Source organism: Protopterus annectens, chromosome 3.part0 (assembly GCF_019279795.1).
Source record: "Protopterus annectens isolate FY-2018-M chromosome 3.part0, PAN1.0, whole genome shotgun sequence".
Classification (NCBI taxonomy): Eukaryota; Metazoa; Chordata; order Ceratodontiformes; family Protopteridae; genus Protopterus; species Protopterus annectens.
Window position 1 is genome coordinate 642,623,540 of NC_056731.1, and position 20,946 is coordinate 642,644,485.

General features: G+C 40.2%; 1 protein-coding gene across 5 annotated transcripts in view; it reads right to left on the minus strand.

The window, feature by feature from the left end:
- The window catches only part of ELMO1 (engulfment and cell motility 1), a 3,030,107-nt gene that overhangs the window by 18,124 nt on the left and 2,991,037 nt on the right, over window positions 1–20,946 (minus strand). For all 5 annotated transcript variants that reach the window (XM_044065043.1, XM_044065038.1, XM_044065039.1 and 2 more), the window contains one exon: window positions 8,244–8,321. In XM_044065043.1, coding sequence (XP_043920978.1) covers window positions 8,244–8,321 — 78 coding nt within the window. The remainder of the gene's footprint in view (window positions 1–8,243; window positions 8,322–20,946) is intronic.

Consider the following 20,946-nt stretch of genomic DNA (forward strand, 5'->3'; position numbering starts at 1 on the left):
AACAGTACTAGGCCCACCCAACAGTGGGAGTCATTCTACACTGGAATGGTTCACTGACTTCCCATATAGACATCATTTCACATCAGTGGAAATCCTATTTCATGTGATCACTGTATCATGACAACTATACTTTTTGTTAAAAGAAAAAAGCTCAAGGGGAATATAATGTAGCAGAGAAAATTAAAATGTCATTGTGATCACAACTTTGGAATTCAACTGCCATTACTGAGGGGTCTTTTATGATAAATCAGGCTGACTGCGAGTCCGACACAACCTCACAATATCTATCTAATGCAGTACCCCTTTAAGGCTAAGCAGTGCCAACGCAATACATATACCAACAGTTTATGCAAGAAATAAACCAAGCCTTTACACTTTGCAAAACATAGAATGGGACCCATGCTATATTTGATTACCATCAATGTTGATGCATTAGGTTTTTTTTGTATCACAGACAAATAAGCATTTCTCTGTTTCAGGTTTGGGCTCTACTGAAGCATGAATGATAAAGATGTAAGGTCAACAAAATGAGAAAGTATGATTAATTTCCCAAGGATAAATTTAACTGCTAATCCTTTGTCCTGACATTATAGTACACTTGATTACATTTAGTACTGCTATGGGATACCACACTTTGCTCAGATGAAGACTAGCAGAGTTAGTTTTGCATTGTCATGAATTTTTCATACACAAGATTCAGTTCAATACTGTGATGGATGTTGTGTAAAGACTATTTGATTCAGTTTTATACTTCCAGAAAATATTCCAAGTTGTATGGTTGATTTTGTAGTACACTAGAGTTCAAAACTGCCACAAGACACACAATACCACACCCTTGAGCAACAACTTTAGGTTTGCATGGCTCAAACAGCACTGGATGCATTTTACATGGGTGCTTTAAGTTACAAGGCTGATTTTGCAGCACTTCAGAATCAGTTACAACATTGTCTGTGTAGTGTGTACTGTTGTTCATCATATGTGTGTATAAAGTAACAGTGCTGTATTTACTTTAGTATATGGACAAGGGATGTACTGGGTTTCACTGCAGATGATGTAATAGTGCCACAGTTTGCTCTGTTGTGCAGCTGAAAAGCAGTGGATTCACTTTATTACTGGTAAGTCTGACATGACATGCCTTAAGCTGCATGCCTGACTACATAGTTCTTTACTGTCAATTTAACAATGTCAAGGGAAGCTGCACATTGCATACTGGGACAGCATATGATTCAGTGTAAGAGCAACATGGAATGATCTAGGTCATACGGCTTATTTTGTAATGCATTACATTTGATTTAATTCTACAAAGGGATTCCCCATACTGTTTGGCTGAAGAGTACTGACTTTAAAAAAATACCACACAACACTGCAAACTTAATAAAAAGCTACACACACAGTCACCTGTTATACATATACCATACTGAATACAAAGCAGAAGAGCAGACATGTGAAGCTGAGCCTCTTTTCTTCATCTTCTTTCATAATGCAGTCTGTGGTACTACTAATACAGACAGACTTCTGCTGATATGAAGGTGTAACCTGCTAGCCTGCTTACCTGTGATTTAAATGTGAATCATACCCAAGGCAAAAAAAATGTTCAGCAGAAGAAAAGCAAAAAATTGGATTCAAGTGCAGAAGATCTAAGCATAAAAAAATGTGTATTTTCCACCTTTCTATCTAAAGAAATCCCAATCCCTCTGCACCACACGCTCCAGGGACCTCAACCTCATAGCCACAATCAAGAGAACATGCTGGAGGGACAGGTTATAACCCAGAGACTGCCCATGCTCTGGAACAGACTTCCCATACATGTCAAGCAGAGCACCTCACTGGCCCTTTTCAAGAGAAGTCTTCATGAGTGGATGGGAAATAGAAAGTTCACCCTGGGGATCACTCCAGTGGCTCTACTCGATAGAGGCACCGGGAACTAACGGCAGTATGATGCCAGGGCACTTCTATGGGCTAGGCTTGCAAAGGCTCCAGGGCCGTTGGCCTAGTACACACCTATGAACCTATGATGGCACTCGCTAAGTGCTTTGCAACTCTGGAAACTGTCAAAGCACTTAGCTTTTCTTTCTGTAATTAGCAGTACATAGAGCAGATAAAACTGCGGTCACTACAAAGAATTATGATTGGGTCACTGATCATATGTGTTGCTGACATGGATGCCAAGATTTACTTCTCAAGCTTCACTTGCACACATAATAAGCAGGTTATGACTGGCGATCCACTCATAATCCTCTATATTATAGTATGTTTATAGTTTAAACATGGGGAGGAGGTCATATGACCGATTATGTAAGAGCAGGACTACAAAATGAACTGTGAGTTTAAACATGATGTATTCTAATGATGTTTGATATCTGCAACATGAAAAGTACTCAACGCAGTAAACTGGGCGGCACAGTGGTTAGAGTTGTTACCTCACAGCAAGAGGTTCTCCTGTTCGATTCCCAGCTGGATTGCCTTCTGTGAAGAGTCTGTATGTCTTCCCTAGATTGAAGAGAGTTTTCTCCCACATTCCAAAGACTGCAGCGTTTCACCCTGGGCCTCCTCTGAAAATGGGCTCTGTCCCAGTCAACATTCCCGGTAAACAAATGTTAAATAAATAAATAAATAAATTCTTGAAACCAGAATTTACTAAACTGTTCTTGGAACCAGAAGTGGTTGGAGCAGTATTTGCCTGTTTTCTTTTATTTGTCAAATGTGAATTCCCTGGGATTTGTAGTTAACAGTGATGTTAATTATTCATTGAATACTGGGAGCAGATGAAAGGTTGTTGTTGTGTCTTTCAGCTTTTCCCGGTTAGGGGTCGCCACAGCGGAACTCCTGTCCGCTAATGATTGGCAGTTGATTTTTACGTGCCGAGTTACCAGCCCTGACGCACAACCTTCAACGAAGGTACGCCCATTCACGTATGTCTCCACGCAGAAGACGCTCTAGCTGAGAATCGAACCGGACAGCGTCTTACTGTGAGGCGACAACGCCAGATGAAAGGTAAAAAGGCAAAATAAATAACCTAGAAAAACTAAATCACCATGAAAGGTCTTGTTAGATTATCAGTCTTCCCCAGACTGATGTTCAAAATAAAATTCACAGTAATACCAGAATAATAAGGGGCATTAAGCGCCATTCCGCAGACTTATAGCATTATGTCCCCTTACTCGTCTTGTGTTCAAGCCAAAACACACAGATGTGTTGAACAAAATGTTAAATGTGTTCTACAGAAAAAAAAAGAAGAAAGCTTTCTTTTAGCTATGCATACATAAAATGATTGTCAGTAGGAGAGACACCAAAACCTCAGAGAATCTCTTCAGCTAAATAAAACCTACCTACCACTGTAACTAATGAATCACAAACATGCATTTTTCCCATAGCTATCTAGATTAAACACCCAGGCTGCTAGGAACTCCAACAACAATAATATATGCTATAATATTTAATTTTACTTAAAAAACAAAAAACAAAAAAACAATAAATAACAAAAAGGGCATTTTCTTATAAGTGTCCGGATTAGAGAGAAACCCCACCGCATTCTAAGCTGTAAAAATTATTTACTTTACGACTAAATAAATTAAAATTAAATGATTGCTTCACAGACTGACTCAAAAAAAGGCCCAGTCTATAGATATAGTTAAGTAATAGGAATGGATCCCTGCAGAGGTATTGGAGATATTTAGGAAATTTTATGAAAATTCATATAAAGCAGAGACATGTGGAAATCAAGAAAGGGTAAAAATGGAAATATTTCTAGAAGACCTAATTATGTCAAGGTTAGAGGCTCAACAACTAACAATTAAGATAGGAGAAAATGAGACAAAGACAGTGATGTACAACCAATCTTCAGGAAAGTCTCCAGGAACAAATTCATTGGGAAGTTCAGAAGTTAGGAGGAAAGAAAATGATAAAGATCTGGAAGGTTTTGCTTAGCATTATTTGAAAAGAAGGGGAAGTACCAACATCCTGTAAAAAAGCTGTGGTGGCTATAACACTGAAGGACGGAAAATATTCATCTGACATAGTTTCATACAGACCTATTTAAATTTTAAACAATGACTACAAAGTGTTTATGTCTATACTATGAAGGCCAGTACCTCACACAACTTTATTTTTCATAATGAATGCCTTTGGGTGTCAAATCCACTTCACAAAGGTAGAACACGCATGTTGTATACTTAGTTCTCCCAAAGGAAAAGAAAAGTAGAATGAAGGACATATCAAGCACAGCACATGTGGCAAATCATATCTTAGCTCTGCAGTGAATTTCCAAACAACCTGTGTCTGGTACACATACAGAGGCCCAGGTGACAGCTTCACTGGTGTTCTGAGCTGAAATATTTATGCACATTTGGTGACTGGATTTTTGTACTTGGTCTTTTTTGTAAAAGATCTAAACTTCACATAAGCATCTACTGTATGAAGAATAAATAAATATATATATTTGTGCAATGGCAAAATTTGTATGAGGAAGTCTGACAAGACATTTAGATTACAGAGAAGGTAAACAACTTACTCACAGACCCCCAGTGGTTAGAAAAAACAACCTCCAAGTCCAGGGAGTGGTGTACAATATGGGAAGAAGTCAGAGGCAGCAGTCATCTGCTAGTACTGTTAAAAAAATGTATGGATCTGCCCTGAAAGGGGTTTTCAATTTGAAGTTGGGGTCCCTGAATTCTGGTCTGAGGCATTAATGTTCTATTCTGGGTGTCCTGACTTCTGATGAAAAATACAGTTTGCTGGCTAAAGGTACATATGCATTAAAGTTACTGTCAGGTTCTTTGTAAATCTAGAAAACAAAATTGAAGTGATTCATCTCTGCAATCACAATTAGCCCAAAACTTCATAACATATTATGTTACATCTATACAGAAGTGGCACATACATGAATAAGCATTTACAATAAAATGCACTAGTCCCCAGATTTCTCCTCTCCCATTCCCATTGCACACCTCCAGCTGCTCCCTTTATCCTTAAGTATCCTACTACTATACCCTGGGGCTGGAACCACATCAATGGCAGGCTGAGCAGGGAAGTGGGACTGGGACCACATTAATGGAAGGCTGAGCAGGGGAAGTGGGCCTGGGACCACATCAATAGCAGTCTGAGCAGGGGAAGTGGGACTGGGACCACATCAATAGCAGTCTGAGTAGGGGAAGTGGGACTGAGACCACATCAATGGCAGGCTGAGTAGCGGAAGTGGGACTAGGACCACATCAATGGCAGGCTGAGTAGCGGAAGTGGGACTGGGACCACATCAATGGCAGGCTGAGTAGCGGAAGTGGGACTGGGGCCACATCAATGGCAGGCTGAGTAGGAGAAGTGGGACTGAGACCACATCAATGGCAGGCTGAGCAGGGGAAGTGGGACTGAGACCACATCAATGGCAGGCTGAGTAGCGGAAGTGGGACTGGGACCACATCAATGGCAGGCTGAGTAGCGGAAGTGGGACTGGGGCCACATCAATGGCAGGCTGAGTAGGAGAAGTGGGACTGAGACCACATCAATGGCAGGCTGAGTAGGAGAAGTGGGACTGAGACCACATCAATGGCAGGCTGAGCAGGGGAAGGGGAATGGGACCACATCAATGGCAGGCTGAGCAGGGGAAGTGGAGTTGAGCAGCCTGCAGTATCACATAAGCTGAGCCTGCATGCCATGAAGGTGGGCTTTTTGCAATGCCCTAACTGGGCAGATTTAGTGATATACACGTCACTGCACACAGCAGCTGGTGTTCATTCACCATCTGATGCTGCAGTCTAACCAGCAATCTCTTCCATAACCACAGCACATCCCCATAATTGGTGATGTGTCCTCATGACAAAGGGACAACCCCCTCCCTCCCTTTTTCCCTCACCGAGTCGGCCAGCTAGCAAAGGATCTCAATTCCGTTCTCCTCCTGGTTCCTTTAGTGCCTGAGACGATAATCAATCTTAGGTCATTGCAAAGGAGCCATCCCTCTATACCATGGGGCTGAAGGTAGATCTCAGCTATCTTCATATTCTGAGGACCAAAATGTATCATACAGGGAATAAAAAATGCATCAGTAAAATTTAAAACTTTTCTTTTAGTAAAAATAAGTGTTTATGATCCGCAAGGCCATGGAACATATTAGCATGGAACTTATAAACAAAGACATTGGCAACCTTCAAACACTGACTCAGTCTCCAGAGCCGTGGACAAGGGTAAGGTGGTCCACACAGCTTATCTGGACTTCAGCAAGGCCTTCGACACCATCCCCCACTCTGGAATCATAGATAAACTTACTAAGCTGGGCATTAACCCCTACGTCACTCGATGGGCTGGCAACTGGCTTACTGACAGAACCCACACTGTAAAAGTAGCCAACTCCAAATCCAGCTCCATACAAGTGACAAGTGGAGTACCTCATGGTTTAGTCCTGGGACCGCTCTTGTTTGGCATCTACTTCTAAGGGACTCTGACTAACAAAGTTCGCAGATGACTCCAAACCGGGAGCCATTATTGAATCCCCAAATGATGTGGATATTCTACAAAAGGGCCTTACAGAAACAGATGCTTGGTGCCAGAGCCATGGGCTCAAGCTCAATGCCAAGAAATGTATAGTTATCCCCTTTGGGAAAAAACATGTACCCATGAATTGCCACAGAGATGGCAGTACACTAAACACCGAAAGTGTGATAAGAGACTTAGGGACACAGGAGGACCGTGGTCTCACCTTCGATAACCACATCGCCACAACAGTCAGGAAATTCTTCTATGTGGCACAACCTCATCACTAAGGGATTTTCATCCAGAAAAAATGAGGTCACTGTCCCACCGCACTCAGCCCTCATTAGACCCATTATAGAATACAACACCCCATTTGGTATGTACCTCTGAAGACATCTGCAACAACTGGAAAGGTTGCAGAAATACCTCACTAAAAGAATCACAGGCCTAAAGCAGATGCCCTATGCTGACCGTCTAAAAAACTCCACCTATACTCTGTCGCATATCGTCTACTCAGAGGTGATCTCTGCTTAACATACAAGGCCATGTCAAACCCAGAGCTGTTGGACATGCTACACTTAATAAAATCCCAATCCCTCAGAGACACACGATCCATGGATCTAAACCTTGTCATCACAATGAACAAAACATGCTGGAGGGATAGGTTCCTGACCCAGAGACTCCCCAGACTCTGGAACAGACTGCCCATACATGTCAAGCAGAGCACCTCTTTGGCCCTCTTCAAAAGGAACCTTGATGATTGCATGGGAGATAGGAAATTCACCCCGGGGATCACGTCAGTCACCCTGCTAGACAGGGGTCCAGGAAAGTAAATACTGGGGGAAGAAATAGCCAGGGAATTGTTACGGCTAGGCTTGTATAGGCCCTAGGGCCGATAACCTAGTACCAACCTATGAACAGGATGAGAGAATTTGAAAGGAAAACAAAAACAATTTCAAGCACATACCAATCAACAATGTGTGGTTTTCTCACCACTACTGCAAAAAGAGATGTCAGTGCACCGAAAACATATAGAACATCCAAACTTTCTGAAAAAAATAACATGAAATTAGGTTCTGAGGAGCACCATCTGTAGCACTGCTACTGGAAAACCAGGGGAAATAATTCTACACACATCTCTAGTGGTTTCCAACAGACAGACATCTGTTTTGTCATTTCAGATCATATCTCAACGAACCTATTCTATACAGGTTTCATCTTAGGGGAAGCTTAAATGAGACAGCTGACGTACACAAGTTAACAATGAAGTGTTCTGGGGATGAACATATGCAGTTTCTGTTTTGTTTTAAAAACGTAATTTGTTTTACCTACTTTTACAATTAAACTTTAAAGCGATTATACACTGAAACATAAAATGAAGTTTGAAAGATGAATGCATTTTTCGTAAAGCAACACTTTCAGTTTAATATACATGCCTGTTCAGTTAAGATTATTTAATGTTAACATCAGACGAAAACCTTATGTACTTCTGGAATTACCTCTAAGGGAAATCAATTAAACAGTAATGCTCTAAGCATTAATCATGCAATTTTCTAGACTTTACATTCATTTGGAAAAACTGATTAAGAAGGCCTGAGTGCTCTTTTAAGTAAGACATCGATTTCCTTTATTTGAGGATAATCAGCATAATGTATCTGGCCTCTGACTTCAAGATTAATTTGTTGTTTTCCCCTGAATTACTGTTTAATGCACATTAACAAAGTTGTCTTGTAACAGCAGCATTTTTACATAAAAATGAATATGATTAAGAATGAGCTCACTTCATGCTTGTCAGGAGCAATGAAATTCAGCGACTCTTCTGGGTCATACAGGATTGAAAATGCCAAGTCTAGTACCTCCTGGAAAATCGGGAAGAAAAAATATATTTTAGAATATTTTAATCAAAGGGATGACACTGCACATTATGACAAAATGAAGATGTTAGATTACTAGTTCTGCTTCAAATAGTCCTACACTTAATTTAAAAACAAATGATGTTAACTGCAGTTGTGATTTCTGAGCAAGTTCCATAGCCATGAGCTGCTTTTATATTGAGTAAAGCAAAGCAAAGCAAAGCTGAATTGTCTGGACAACCCACACCGTGCAATACATTTACAAAAAGAAAACAACAGGGACACACACAAATTAAATTAATAGACACTTTTCCTATATATAAAAAATGCATACACCTGACTAAAACCTATTTATGCATAACAAATAATCTTTTGCCGCAAAAAAAAAAAAAAAAAGGATGCAGTTCAAGATTAACTTTCAAGATGGTACAAAATAAATGAGTTCACTATTAGGAGGTTATTTCATTTCAAATAAGCATTGCAAACTAATTATCGTCATCAAAATTTGGCATAAAGCAAGTACAGTTTTGTAGCTTTGAAATTCTGTTGTGAATACAGAGTGACAAGCCTCTCTGAAACAATGATCAGTACATACAACGTGCACATAATAAACTCAGACTTAGTACTAACACCTAAAAATGTATGCACTGGTCTTCAACAAAAAGAAATAACTCTCAATATTGTCAAAAATATCCATCGGTGCTAAATCCCTGGCTACATATCACACACTTGTTAAACAGTACTACTGATTTGACCATAAATTAAAAGTTGCAAAATGTGTATACGTTACTGCACAAATAACTGTATACAGAAACTGTAAACTTTATTTTGGGGTTAAAATAGTACAATTTGCATAAGAAATGGAACAAGCGTACATTCCTGGTGGGGAATGAAGAAATGGTTATTTTAGAGGTTGTACTTTCATGCATACCTTATTAATCCCATACCTAACTTCATTCTGCTGATCTGCATTACCATAACAATGACACAGTCTTTATGATTAACAGTTATAGAGATCGTGTTCACACAAGCATCGCACGTGCCAGCTACACCAATTATAAAAAATCACTCTTTAGGCAGTCAGGTTGAGGTGGGGACACAGTCTGTAGCTCAACTGATCTTATATCTGTCAACACATGCCTGAGTCATTAAAGGATTCAATAAGTTGTATTATGTGCAGTCATTCATATAGTATCTTAGAGTGCCACCAATAAAATACAGATGTCAGCACTCAAGTGCTGATAACAGACTGTACTGGCAACTTTAGCTGCTCTAATCCACTCCTCCTTTTAGCACATTCCTCCAGAGTATTAAAAGTGCATAGACTACTCTGCATTACACCTCGCCAATTCTGTACATACCAACTTACAGAACGCAGTAAACTGCAACTGTCCGCCTGGTTTAGATGGTGACACTTCCTCCTGCAATTCCTTATCTTTCTTGTTTTGAGAACCACACATGGGTGACTCTGGGTTTTGTTGTAAAATGTCTGTAATTTTACTATGCATATGTTCCACCTCTTAGAAGAACAGCCTCAACAGCTGGATAAATTAGAAAGGCTTTTGTTTTTCTTCTCTGCTTAAGCAGAAGGCCCAGTGGCTCACTGACAAAGATACATGTTGTCCGAACAGGCAAATCAACTTCCGATAACAAAGCAGTTACTAGTGGTGTCCCACAAGGCTTAGTGTTGGGACCCCTTCTGTTTGGTATATACTTCTCTGAAGTGAAAAACAATGTTGGAGGCCTCTGGCTCACCAAGTATGCCAATGAATGTAAGCTGGGTGCACTCATCAAATCCCCAAATGATGTTGACATCATGCAAACAGGCTTACAAATGACTAGTGCTAAAACCGTGATATTAGAATAAATGCTAAAAAATATGTAATCATACCCTTCCATAAATCAGATATCTCTGCAGATTATAATATTGTTAGCACACTCCTAAAAGTAGACCTAGTGGTGAGGGATCTAGGAACACAGATAGCAACCTAAACTTTGGCCACCAGGTAGCTATGGTAGTCAGTAAATCTTTTTGTGTGGCTCAACTTATAAGTAAAAGCATACCATCAAAATCAGAGGAAGTCAAAGTGCCACTGTACTTGGCCCTCACCACACTCATAATAGAGTAAAATGCCCTTTTGGATGTACCTAACCAGGCACTTACACCAACTGGAGCAGCCCCAGAGGTCTCTCGCTAAAAAAAAAAAAAATACAAAGTGTAAGACACCTATCTTATGCAGATCAACTAAAGGCCCTATATCCTTTTATTCAGTGTCATTTTGTTTATTGATAGGGTAATTATGCCTGACCTGCAAGACATTCTCTGATCCAGCCCTAATATTTGCAAGAAAACTTATAAGAGGGTTACACGTTTCATGGGCCTGAACCTTATTTGTGTCTCTAACAGAACTTGCTGGAGACACAGATTTGTATCCCAAAGGTTAACTCGTCTATAGAATAAACTTCCTATCTTCATAAAACAAAGCCCATCCCTTACTCTCTTCAAGAATAAATTGGATAAGTGGATGGGGAACTGTAAATTCACTCCCAGGGTACTGCCCACATCCCTTATTGACAGAGGCATTCTGTAAAATGACCAGGGCTCCAACACCCAAAAACCCACTACCCTTATACCACCCCATTCCATACTTGGGGATTTAAAATATAATATTCTTATATCATGGGTATTATTGGCTATGCTAGTAAAGGCTCTTATGCCATTAGCCTAGTAATCACCTATGAATAAAAGGATTGTAACCAACAAAAGTTAACATAACTTAACAGAAAAGCTCAGTACTCTAGAAATTGTAAATTCTATTACTTTTAATATTCATTACTGTACTGAGTGCAAAACGGATGAGGTTCTATCTAGTCAAGTTCAAATCATCAATGTTGAACCTCCTGATTACTGTTTTGCAAATGAAATCACAGTCAGTGTGGTTTGTAACTACGTACCAGCAGCGATTCATTTATTTTCACACATTTCTCTCTTTTTCCCCCGGGTGGCATAATTATGAGTTTGGTACATACATATGTTCACTGGTGGTGAAGGGGTGTCTCCCCTCCTTGTGAAGAACTCTTTCATTTAATTCTTTCATTGGACTGAATTCCCAAGTCATCAATAGTAAGTTAGTTTCTTGCAGAGTTGTAACTCAACAAGTGACAGTGGAAACCATTTATTTTACTTTGCATCAGCCAACAGATAATCCAGAATGGAACTAAAACCTCTACACTCAAGCTTTGTCCTTCAAACAGGATAATGGGTTTTGAGAATGTAAGACTTTTGTATCAAAAATTATTCACACTATTATCATTTATTTCTTTATTTGTAATTTGTTAACCGTGAAAGTCCACTGGCTGTACAAAGCCCGTTTTCAATGGAGGCTCGGGGAGAAAAGCTCCTCAGAACAATAAGAACAATCAATAAAATTATATACATTGGTAGTATACCATTATCTAACATACTGGATTACAAAGTTAAAAACAGACTTAGCAATTCAGTGGCCAGACAAGTACTAGTGAACAGATTACAAACTTTTTAATGATAGTTACTGCATATGGGATTTTTAGATAATACACACACTAAAAAGTAGGGAAGAGAATAAATCATTAAAGACAGGTATTCAAGGAGGCTGCGTGCAAGTACAGTTCCAGGTAGACGATCGATAAGTGTGGAGAGAAGTTTTGAAGTGACCAGGATTTAGGATTGTTCTGATAGCTAATGGTACAGCATTCCAATTATTGACTAAGAATAACAGAACAGAAGCTGTCTGGGCTGCAGGTTTGGTTTGTGAACCTGAAGTAGCAGCTGATTGTCAGATCTAAGGGGCCTATTTGGGAGGTAGAAGGTGAAGACAGAGCTAAGTGCGGGAGAGTCAGAAGGTTTTAAAGATTATTATTATCATGTTCATTATATTCTTGAAAGAATGCATTATATAATTGTGAAAAAAATGAAAGATTTCTAATAATCTCATGGAAGCAGAAAAGTTATCTTTAGTCAAAGTTTGCCTGAGTAATTCCTTAAAGAAGCAGCACGTTACCCTGCCGACAACTAGCTCAGCTAATGTTCGTCTGACTAGAGCAGAAAAGCACAGTTGTGTAAGAACTTACAATAACAGTAGATGTCCTACTGATAATTGCTGCAGTATTCCTGACAAAAGGTTGGTTTCCATTGACAATGGGCCAGGGTACCAAAGCTTTACCATTGCTAAGTTGCATGTTAGACAGATGACCTCAGGTCATATGCACGGGAGTATAAAGACAGATGTACAAGCATGGCTCCTCAGACTATCTTCAAGCCAGTGGACTGAAGAGTACTGAGAGAGAAGACTGGTCAGGTAGGATGGGTGTAGCTCGAATTGGTAAGAATCCCCATTACCCCCTTACCTATGTAGGACAGCCAAGGATAGAGCAGAGGGGGAGAGACAACTGAAGAAGGCAGGCAGTAAGAAAAGAGGGGATAGAGGGTGGGATGAAATATGGCAACAGTGATCAGTAGGACATCTACTATTACAGTAAGTTTTTATACAACTGTACTGTGTCCTAAGATCACTGTTGCAGTATTCTTGACAAATGGGTGACTCCCAGAGCTGAAGGATGAGGAAGGGTGGTTAGCTACTGAGAAGAATTGTCCAGCAGTTCAGACAGGACTTGCCTACCAAAGGCTATCTTTGACCTGGAGAAAGCATCAACTTTGTAATGTTTGGTAAAGGTGTGCACAGAAGACCAAGTAGTTGCACCAAGATAGACCTGAAGTGTATCCCTTTGTGAAAAGCTCCTGAGGAAGCGGCTACTCTAGTGGAATGTGCTTTAGGGCAGGACGGTAAAATCTTACAGTGGTGTGAGTAGCAAAAAGTAATAGCGTTTGAAAGCCAGGCTGCAATAGTTTGTTTGGTGACTGGCTGTCCCAGCTTTGGGGTCATAAAGGATACAAACAGCTGGTCAGTTTTTCTGAAGGATTTAGTAAAATCTGAGTTGTCTGTCAACATCCAGAGAATGTAATATCTTTCCCCCACTGTTTTGGAGAATGGGAAAGAAGGTGGGGAGATGAATGGCTTGACTGAGAAATCTCTTGTTCACTACATTAGGCATTAAGGATGTGTTAGCCCCAAAAGTCACCCCATTTCTGTGAAAAATAAAAAAAGCAGTAATGGGCACGAGAACTTGCAGCTCAGAAACCCTCCTGTTTGAGGTAAGGGCCAAAAGGAGTATGTTTTTCTGAGTATAGAATTTCAGAGAAGTGGAAGAAGCCAGTTCAAAGGGAGGCAGAGTAAGCTTTTCTAGCACAAAATTAAGATCCCAAGGAGGAGCAATGGGGTTCCTGGGGAGGTTAAGCTGCAGAACTTCCCTAAGGAAAAGCTTAACCTCCAGCCTAGCCATAAGTGGGGGGCTAAGAGGGAGGCAGGCACTGATAGTAGAAAAATGATCTTTTACGGATGAGTAGGCTAAGCCTGACTGAAGAAGCTCACAGAGATACTGCAGCACCACACGGATCTTTGCTAAAAGTGGGTCCAGACTATGTTTGCAGTACCAAAAGGATAACCTTTTTCACTTAGTCGTGTAAGATTTTCTGGTAGTAGGTCTCCTAGCCTGTTGTAGAACTTGTACCATCTCTTCAGAGAAGAGAAGTCTTTGAGGGATTAAAACCCTGTCATCCATAGGGTTAGGTTGAGGGGTGTTAGATTTAGGTGGTGTAGCATTCCTTTTTTGTGGAGAAATCAGGTCAGGCTGCAAAGGAATCTTCCTGTAATCTCCTTCTGTTAGGTGAAATAGGAGGGGGAGCTAATGTTGTTTCGGACAGAATGGTGACAGTAAGAGGAGTCTGGGTATCTCCTTTGGTGCAATGAGAAGAATTCTTGGAATATCTCTCAGCATATCTCTCCAACCTCTTTGCACAAGAAATCTGGACAACGCTTAAAATAATAGTAGACAAAGGCATAAAAATAGGAACAGATTTTAAATATTGCTCTTATAAACTTAGAAAGTAGCTAGAATAACAGGAGTTGTGTTAGCATGCATTTTCTGAAGGATATGGAGTCTGAAATTCAAAAGCATTTCATTATTTTATGAGGAACAGACCAAAAATATGAGAGAAAAATCTGGACATAAAAGAATTTGTACAGCTGAGAGGTATGAAAGAGAGGGAGAAGAGGGAAGGCATAGAGGAATTACCCTGTCCACTGAAAGAGACGGCATCTGTCCTCCAGACTATGGGACAAGGGTGCCTGGTACACAACTGGGGGAGCTGATGGATGCTTGGTAAAGCAAAGGGGTCTATCTGAGGAGTGCCACACTAAAGAGTATTATGGAAGACCTCCCAGTTCAGAGTCCACCAGGGAGCAACTTAAGCAGGCTGCTAGCAGACTGTCCTGAGAGGGAGGGTGTGTGGCTGCGAGTATGATATTCATTTGGGTTGCCATATTCCAATCCTCCTGTACTAACCTGCACAGTTATTACCTGGTACCTGCACAGTTATTACCTGGTGCCTACCTGTTTGTTTATGTACCACATGAATGTGGTGTTGTCTGTGTACAGCTGGAGTTGTCCTGGTCTCCAAAGGTGGGTGAAAATCTGAAGAGCCTGCAGGACAGCCCTCATCTCTTTCAGGAACTAGGGAACTTGCACTGCGTGTGATCCTGTCCAGGTCCCCCATGCCTCAACAATGGTATCCATATGAACCTGCTGAAGGGGAGAAATAGGTGTGAAAGACAATCCTGGGTTGAGAATGACCTGTCCCTTCCACCACATAAGCTCCTTAATGAGACAAGGGAGAAGGGAAACTGAGGTTTCCAATAGGGTGACTGTTCTGTGACCACACAGACTTCAGGTACCACTGAATTTCCCTCACGTGGAGTCTGGCCAGGGGGAGCATGGGGATGGTGACTGCCATGAATCCCAAAGTCATTTGCATCTCCCTTGCAGAACAATGGGTTGTAGAGTAGAGGTCCTTGTAGTGACTGGGCAGGCTGAGAAACTTCTTCTGTGGCAGGAATGCATGCATTTTCTTTGTGTCCAACGCACATCCCAGAAACACTAGGTCCAGTGTAGGGTCCATGTGTATTTTTTGGTAGTTTAAAATGAAAAACAGGCCTACCAGAAGACGGAAGGTGAATTGAAGAATTATTTCTGGGTAGAGAGACTGGATCAGAATGTTGTCCAAGTAAGGGAAATCTGAATCCATTGAGTGCAGCAAAAAACAACTATTGGCATTTCAAGGCCCAATTTGTGAACAATCTTGGGGCTGTGGAAAGACCAAAAGGCAGTACAGTAAACTGAGAGTCGAGAAGCCAGAGTTAAACCTGAGGAATCTCCTGCAAGAAGGATGGATAGGGATGTATAGGTAGGCATCATTCAGATTTAATGACACCAAGAATGCCTGAGGTAGTATGAACTGAAGCAAGGTCTGAAGAGAAAGCATTTTGAAAGAGGATACCTTCAGGAAAGTGTAAAGAGTGGACAGGTCTAGGAAGGGTATCCACTACCCTTCTTCTGGGACTAGGAAAATCCTGGAATAAAAATCCTTTTCCCATTAATTATTTTGGTACTAGCTTGATGCTACCCTGATTGAAGAGGTCTTGAATTATTGGATTCAGAAGGGATATTTGATTTGGAGGAGTAAGTGGGATGTCTTCCCAAGACATGGCATAACCTTCTCTGATGATGAAGAACCACTTGTCTGTGTGAGCAGCTTCCCACCTGGCCAGGGAGAGCAACAACCTTTGAGAAAGAGGGGTAATGGGGTTGGGGACAGGGGTAGTCACAGGTTTTTGCCTCCAAGTGCAGCCTCCCAACTGGAGGTTCCCTTTGGGATTTTTCAGTGTATCCTTTTTCTGGGTGTTTTCTTTTTTCTCTAGACTTTCCTTGGATCCCTTCTAATGAAGGGGGTAGATTTAGCTGGGTAGTTCTTATGGTGTCTAGATGTGAGGAGATTAGGATATGCCTGCAATCTTTCATGGTCTTATCTTGGTCTTGGAGTGTTTTGAACAGGCTGGCTTGCTTGAGGGCTGAACAATAAGTCTTTGCCCAAGGACAAATCTAGAATATTTTATTTATAATCCTCAGGCATAGGCTCACTGTGAAGCCATAAATATCACTGGATAGTAGATCCTGTGGCAACTGCCCTAGAAGAACCATCCACTGCATCATAAGTGCACTTAATGCTGGGTCTGGCAATCTGAGTGGCCTATGAAAGTAAGTTCTGCATCTGTTGCATAGAGTCTGTTGTAGGAGGATCCAAGAGAACTTTGCTTTGAATCAAATACTTTGTAATTTGAATCTAGTTATTTACTTGCCCTAAAGGCAAGGTGCCAGAGATGTAAACCTTCTTCCCCCATATACCTACTCTCTTTATCAGTAAGCAGGGCATTAGCACTGCACAACACCTTGGTGGGCTTATCTGAGGGGAGAGATATACTGAAGAAGGGTCTGCCATAGGGTTCTTACTTAGATATTTCAAGTCATCAGGGACCTTGTGAGACATGTCTGGTCTCTTAGGAGCTGGGGGTTGAGAATCAGGTGTAGAACAAGTGGACTGAAAGGCATCCTGGAAAGCCTCAAGCATAGGAGGGACAGGGGAAGGAGCAGAGGTACCCATTTCCAAGAGGGTGTAGTACCTCTTGTGAACATCAGAAATCTGCATGGATTGCCAATCAAAGTGTTTCATCATGCTCTGTATAGTTCCCCAATATAAGCCTCCTCTAATATGGGAATCTGGTGAGAGGGAGTGCCCTACACTGGAAGAGATTTTTCCTGGAGAGTGCAGCTGAGAGGAATAGTCCAGGAAATGGTCAGAGTCATAGTATTGGCTCTCATCAGAGAAAGAGGAAACCAGAGTAGGCTAAAGAGAAGTAGCCAGTGGTTGTAAAGCCCGAAGTAGGGAGGCTTCAAAGATATATAAGCTCTTAATAACCCTTGTGAAAAATACATCCACTCCTCCTCTCTAGCTGCTCAGGAGGAAGCCACATGCTTAGTCTTCTGCTTTGTCTTTTTAGGTGTGATATCTGCCTGGATGAGATGCAGAGGACCAGAACCATGACTGACCTCTATTAGAGAGCCTGGGATTTCATCTATAACTAGAATCTGAGGGATATAATGCAGTCTTTCTGAAATAACACATAGTTCCTCAGATGAATCAGCAGTCTGCAAGGCCTCCTGAGTCATGCCAGCCTCCACCAGGGTCTCGATAGTTGGCAACCCTGATGTACCACTGGCTCGGAAACCGAAGTGGGTACGAAGTCAGTAAGACTGGACTTCAGATCCACTCAAGGCCGCTTAAGTTTTTTTCTTCAATGGCAGAGGCACATCTGATGAAGTGGAGCCAGCTATCTTGGATTGGGTCAAGGGTTTAAGATGCTGTGTCCCCAAGATAGTGTTGCGAATAGAAAGCCTAGACCTAAGGGTTTTTACACAAATGACAAACAGATAAAGCAAGATTTGTGATAGTGTTTTGGGCCTAGGCAAAAAAAGACACTTGGTATGCAAGTCCTTGTACAGAATCTGTTTACTGCACTCACTTTTACCATTCTAGCTGCCATCTACAAATTTAACAAAAAATTGGAGAGAAAAAGGAAGGCTCCCTAACATGTCAGTTATCTGGATAGACAGAGTAAAGATACCAAAGACCGAACAACGAACAGTCCAACAGATGCATGACCTGCATTCAGGCTGGTGGCAAAATAGTCTGAGGAACAACATTCATATGTCCGCCTTTATACCATAACACATACGAGCTGAGGTCGTGTGTCAAGACATATGACTTATGGAAGGTAAAGCTTTGGTACCCCAGCCTGACGTCAGAGGTGACAACGCATTTGTCAGGAATACTGCAACAGTGATCTCAGTCCAAATATCTATTATTACAAATATGATGATACACTTGAAACTAAACAAAAGCATGTATAACATTACACAAAATGACATATATATTCAAACTTTTGGGAAAACAAGGTGACTAAGTAGCTAGGGATTGTACTGCAAAACTTCAGGATCTGGAAATGAGTCCTGATATGTTATTTTTGTCAGCACTTGGCATATTCCTCCCTTATCAGAAGTTTTCTGCCCTGGTACTCTGCATCCTTCTCAAACAAAAATAAAGTTCATTTCTGACTTTATCAATCTACACACACTGCATTTACCCATGACCTTATGCTTCTTGTTGTGGATGAAGAGAAATTAGAACGTTGAAGTTCGCTTACCTAATTTATTTTATTTATTTTATGTTGTTTACCGGGATAGGTCTCTGATCAAATCTGACCATCTGCATGCTCAAACTGAATACAAACATCTTGCTAATTAACATACAATACACCCTTAGGGTTTTATCCCCTTTCCTCAGTATGTCTCGAAACAGTTTCATTACAAACATGACACTGAACCTAAAGATCTCTTTTCCTACCTCCTTCTCTGATCATCTCCAACGTACACACCACAGAGTTCTATGAATGGAAAAAAAAAAAAAAAAGTTTTCAGTAGTCCATGTCATATGACTTGTACTGAGATCCATTATGGCAAGCGGACTCCAAATCCAACATATGTAAAACTATTGATTCAAAAGGATTAAAAAAAATCACCACACCTACTAAACAAAACCCACAAATCTTTTCTGAAGAGGGAAGCTTCCTGCAGCTCCCATCGGGGTGACTTTGCTACCCCTTACCCCGACTTTAATTAAATATGTTAACCCAGCAGCTGCAGAATTTAGGGTGGTGGAGCCTGCAAGGGTGTAAACCATACCTATATTCACTGCACTCTAACAGTCAATTCATTTACTAGAACATATGGTTAAGAAAAAAGCTACTTTGGAGCAGCAGGTTCAAAGAAACAGAATGGTCAACCAATTGGCTATAGAGCACAAGTAGGATAACTAATGCATTGAATTAATATCATCTTTCTACTAAATTCATATATTACAGCCCTCAACCTTCACCCAAAATATGTAGTCCACTACCTCAATGAATATGAATCAGTCAAAATAAAGTATATCCTGTCCAAACATCTCAACTCCCATCACTAGCTCATACTGTTGTAGACTTTATCAAATAATAGGGCCTTAAATTTCAACATCTTCATCCTCAATTTGGGATTTTTTTTCCATCTTCACAGGAGAATGCAATCCTGAAAAAGGACGGTTTATTCTTTTATGATCTGGACAACTGGAGCTTTATCTCGAACCTCCCTATTTTGGGAAAGGATTTGGAAAAGTTTTATGTGCAGCTGGATTCTTATCCATATTATAGCTACATTTACACAACATTCCACTTTGGTTTTCATTCATTTAAAAGGTCCTAACAGAGTCTTCAGTGATCTCCTCATGGTGAGGGACCAGAACAATTATTCTATTCTAGTCTGGTCTTGCTGGATCTTTTATCTACATTTCACATGCACCAATTCATTTGAAAAAGCTTTAGTGTTACAATATAACACCACTGCCCAGGGAATAAAAACAATTAACAATAATTGTACTATTTGTAAGGCAAATGATGACATTTTCAAAATATTAGGGGAAGTCCGCAGTATGCTTATAAGACAGCTGAAAATTTAAAGAAAATTTTTGAGACATCAAAAGACTTGAATAATTGAACTTATTTTACTGGAATAAAAAGTGTGGTTATTGTAAGCAATGCAGTTATATTTTAGAGGCAGGTTCTACAAATTTAGTTATAGGGGATGATACTCAAAACAGCAGGAGCAGCAGAGGCAACATTAAAGTCTGGTTGAAGAATGGTAATTTTGCCAAAACACGGGTGGCATATATGGCCACATGTGCCACATGATGTGTATTCTATATAGGAAAAACATATAACATGTTGAGAAAATGGATTTGTGAGCACAATTATTATATAAAATGCAAATCACAATAATGCATTATATAAATATTCCATTATATGCAAACATTTTAGTGAGTTTATTTTCAGCATACTGAATGTTGCTGTGGCCAACCATAAGGGGGAGACTGGGAAACCTGTTTAGAATAAAAAGAGCTCCCTCTGGCAATTTAAGTTAAATGCCATGGTAGAGCCAGGTTTGAATGAAAATATTTCTATATCAGCAGTGTTGAAATTAAGAGCTGCTAAATTATACTTCTTATATTTTATAAATTAATGTTTAAATTAGTATTTGTTATATTTTAAGATTTTTATGGGCTGATTAGATCAGTATTTAACAGCCTATTATATAGTTCTTAATACATTTAACACTTCTAACATGCTCAGATTTTGAAGTGCTTGTAATTCAATTTCATTTTTACAAAGAATGCAATGTATTTTAAACAGTTTCTTACATGTCACTTTACTTTTGGTAGAGAATAACTGTTGGTACTTTAAGATGAATAATTATTTTTTTTAGATTTGGTCACATGACCTTTTAGTATATTAAGATTGGTCGTAGAAGTTTCCAGTTTGGTTCTGATGAAGTCTGAATGACGAAAGCAAAAACAGACTGAAGCTAGACAATTGCTAAACCTGACTCTTGTATTTTGTAGTTATACATTATATTTTGGGCATTCATTTATTAAACCTGTGTTTTATGATCCTGCTTTTCATTGACGGTTTATCTCTGGACCTCTAGGCAGTGTGTGCTTCATACTTTTTTAGTTTTTTTTTTGGTTCCCATCATACAAATGCTGTTACTCTTG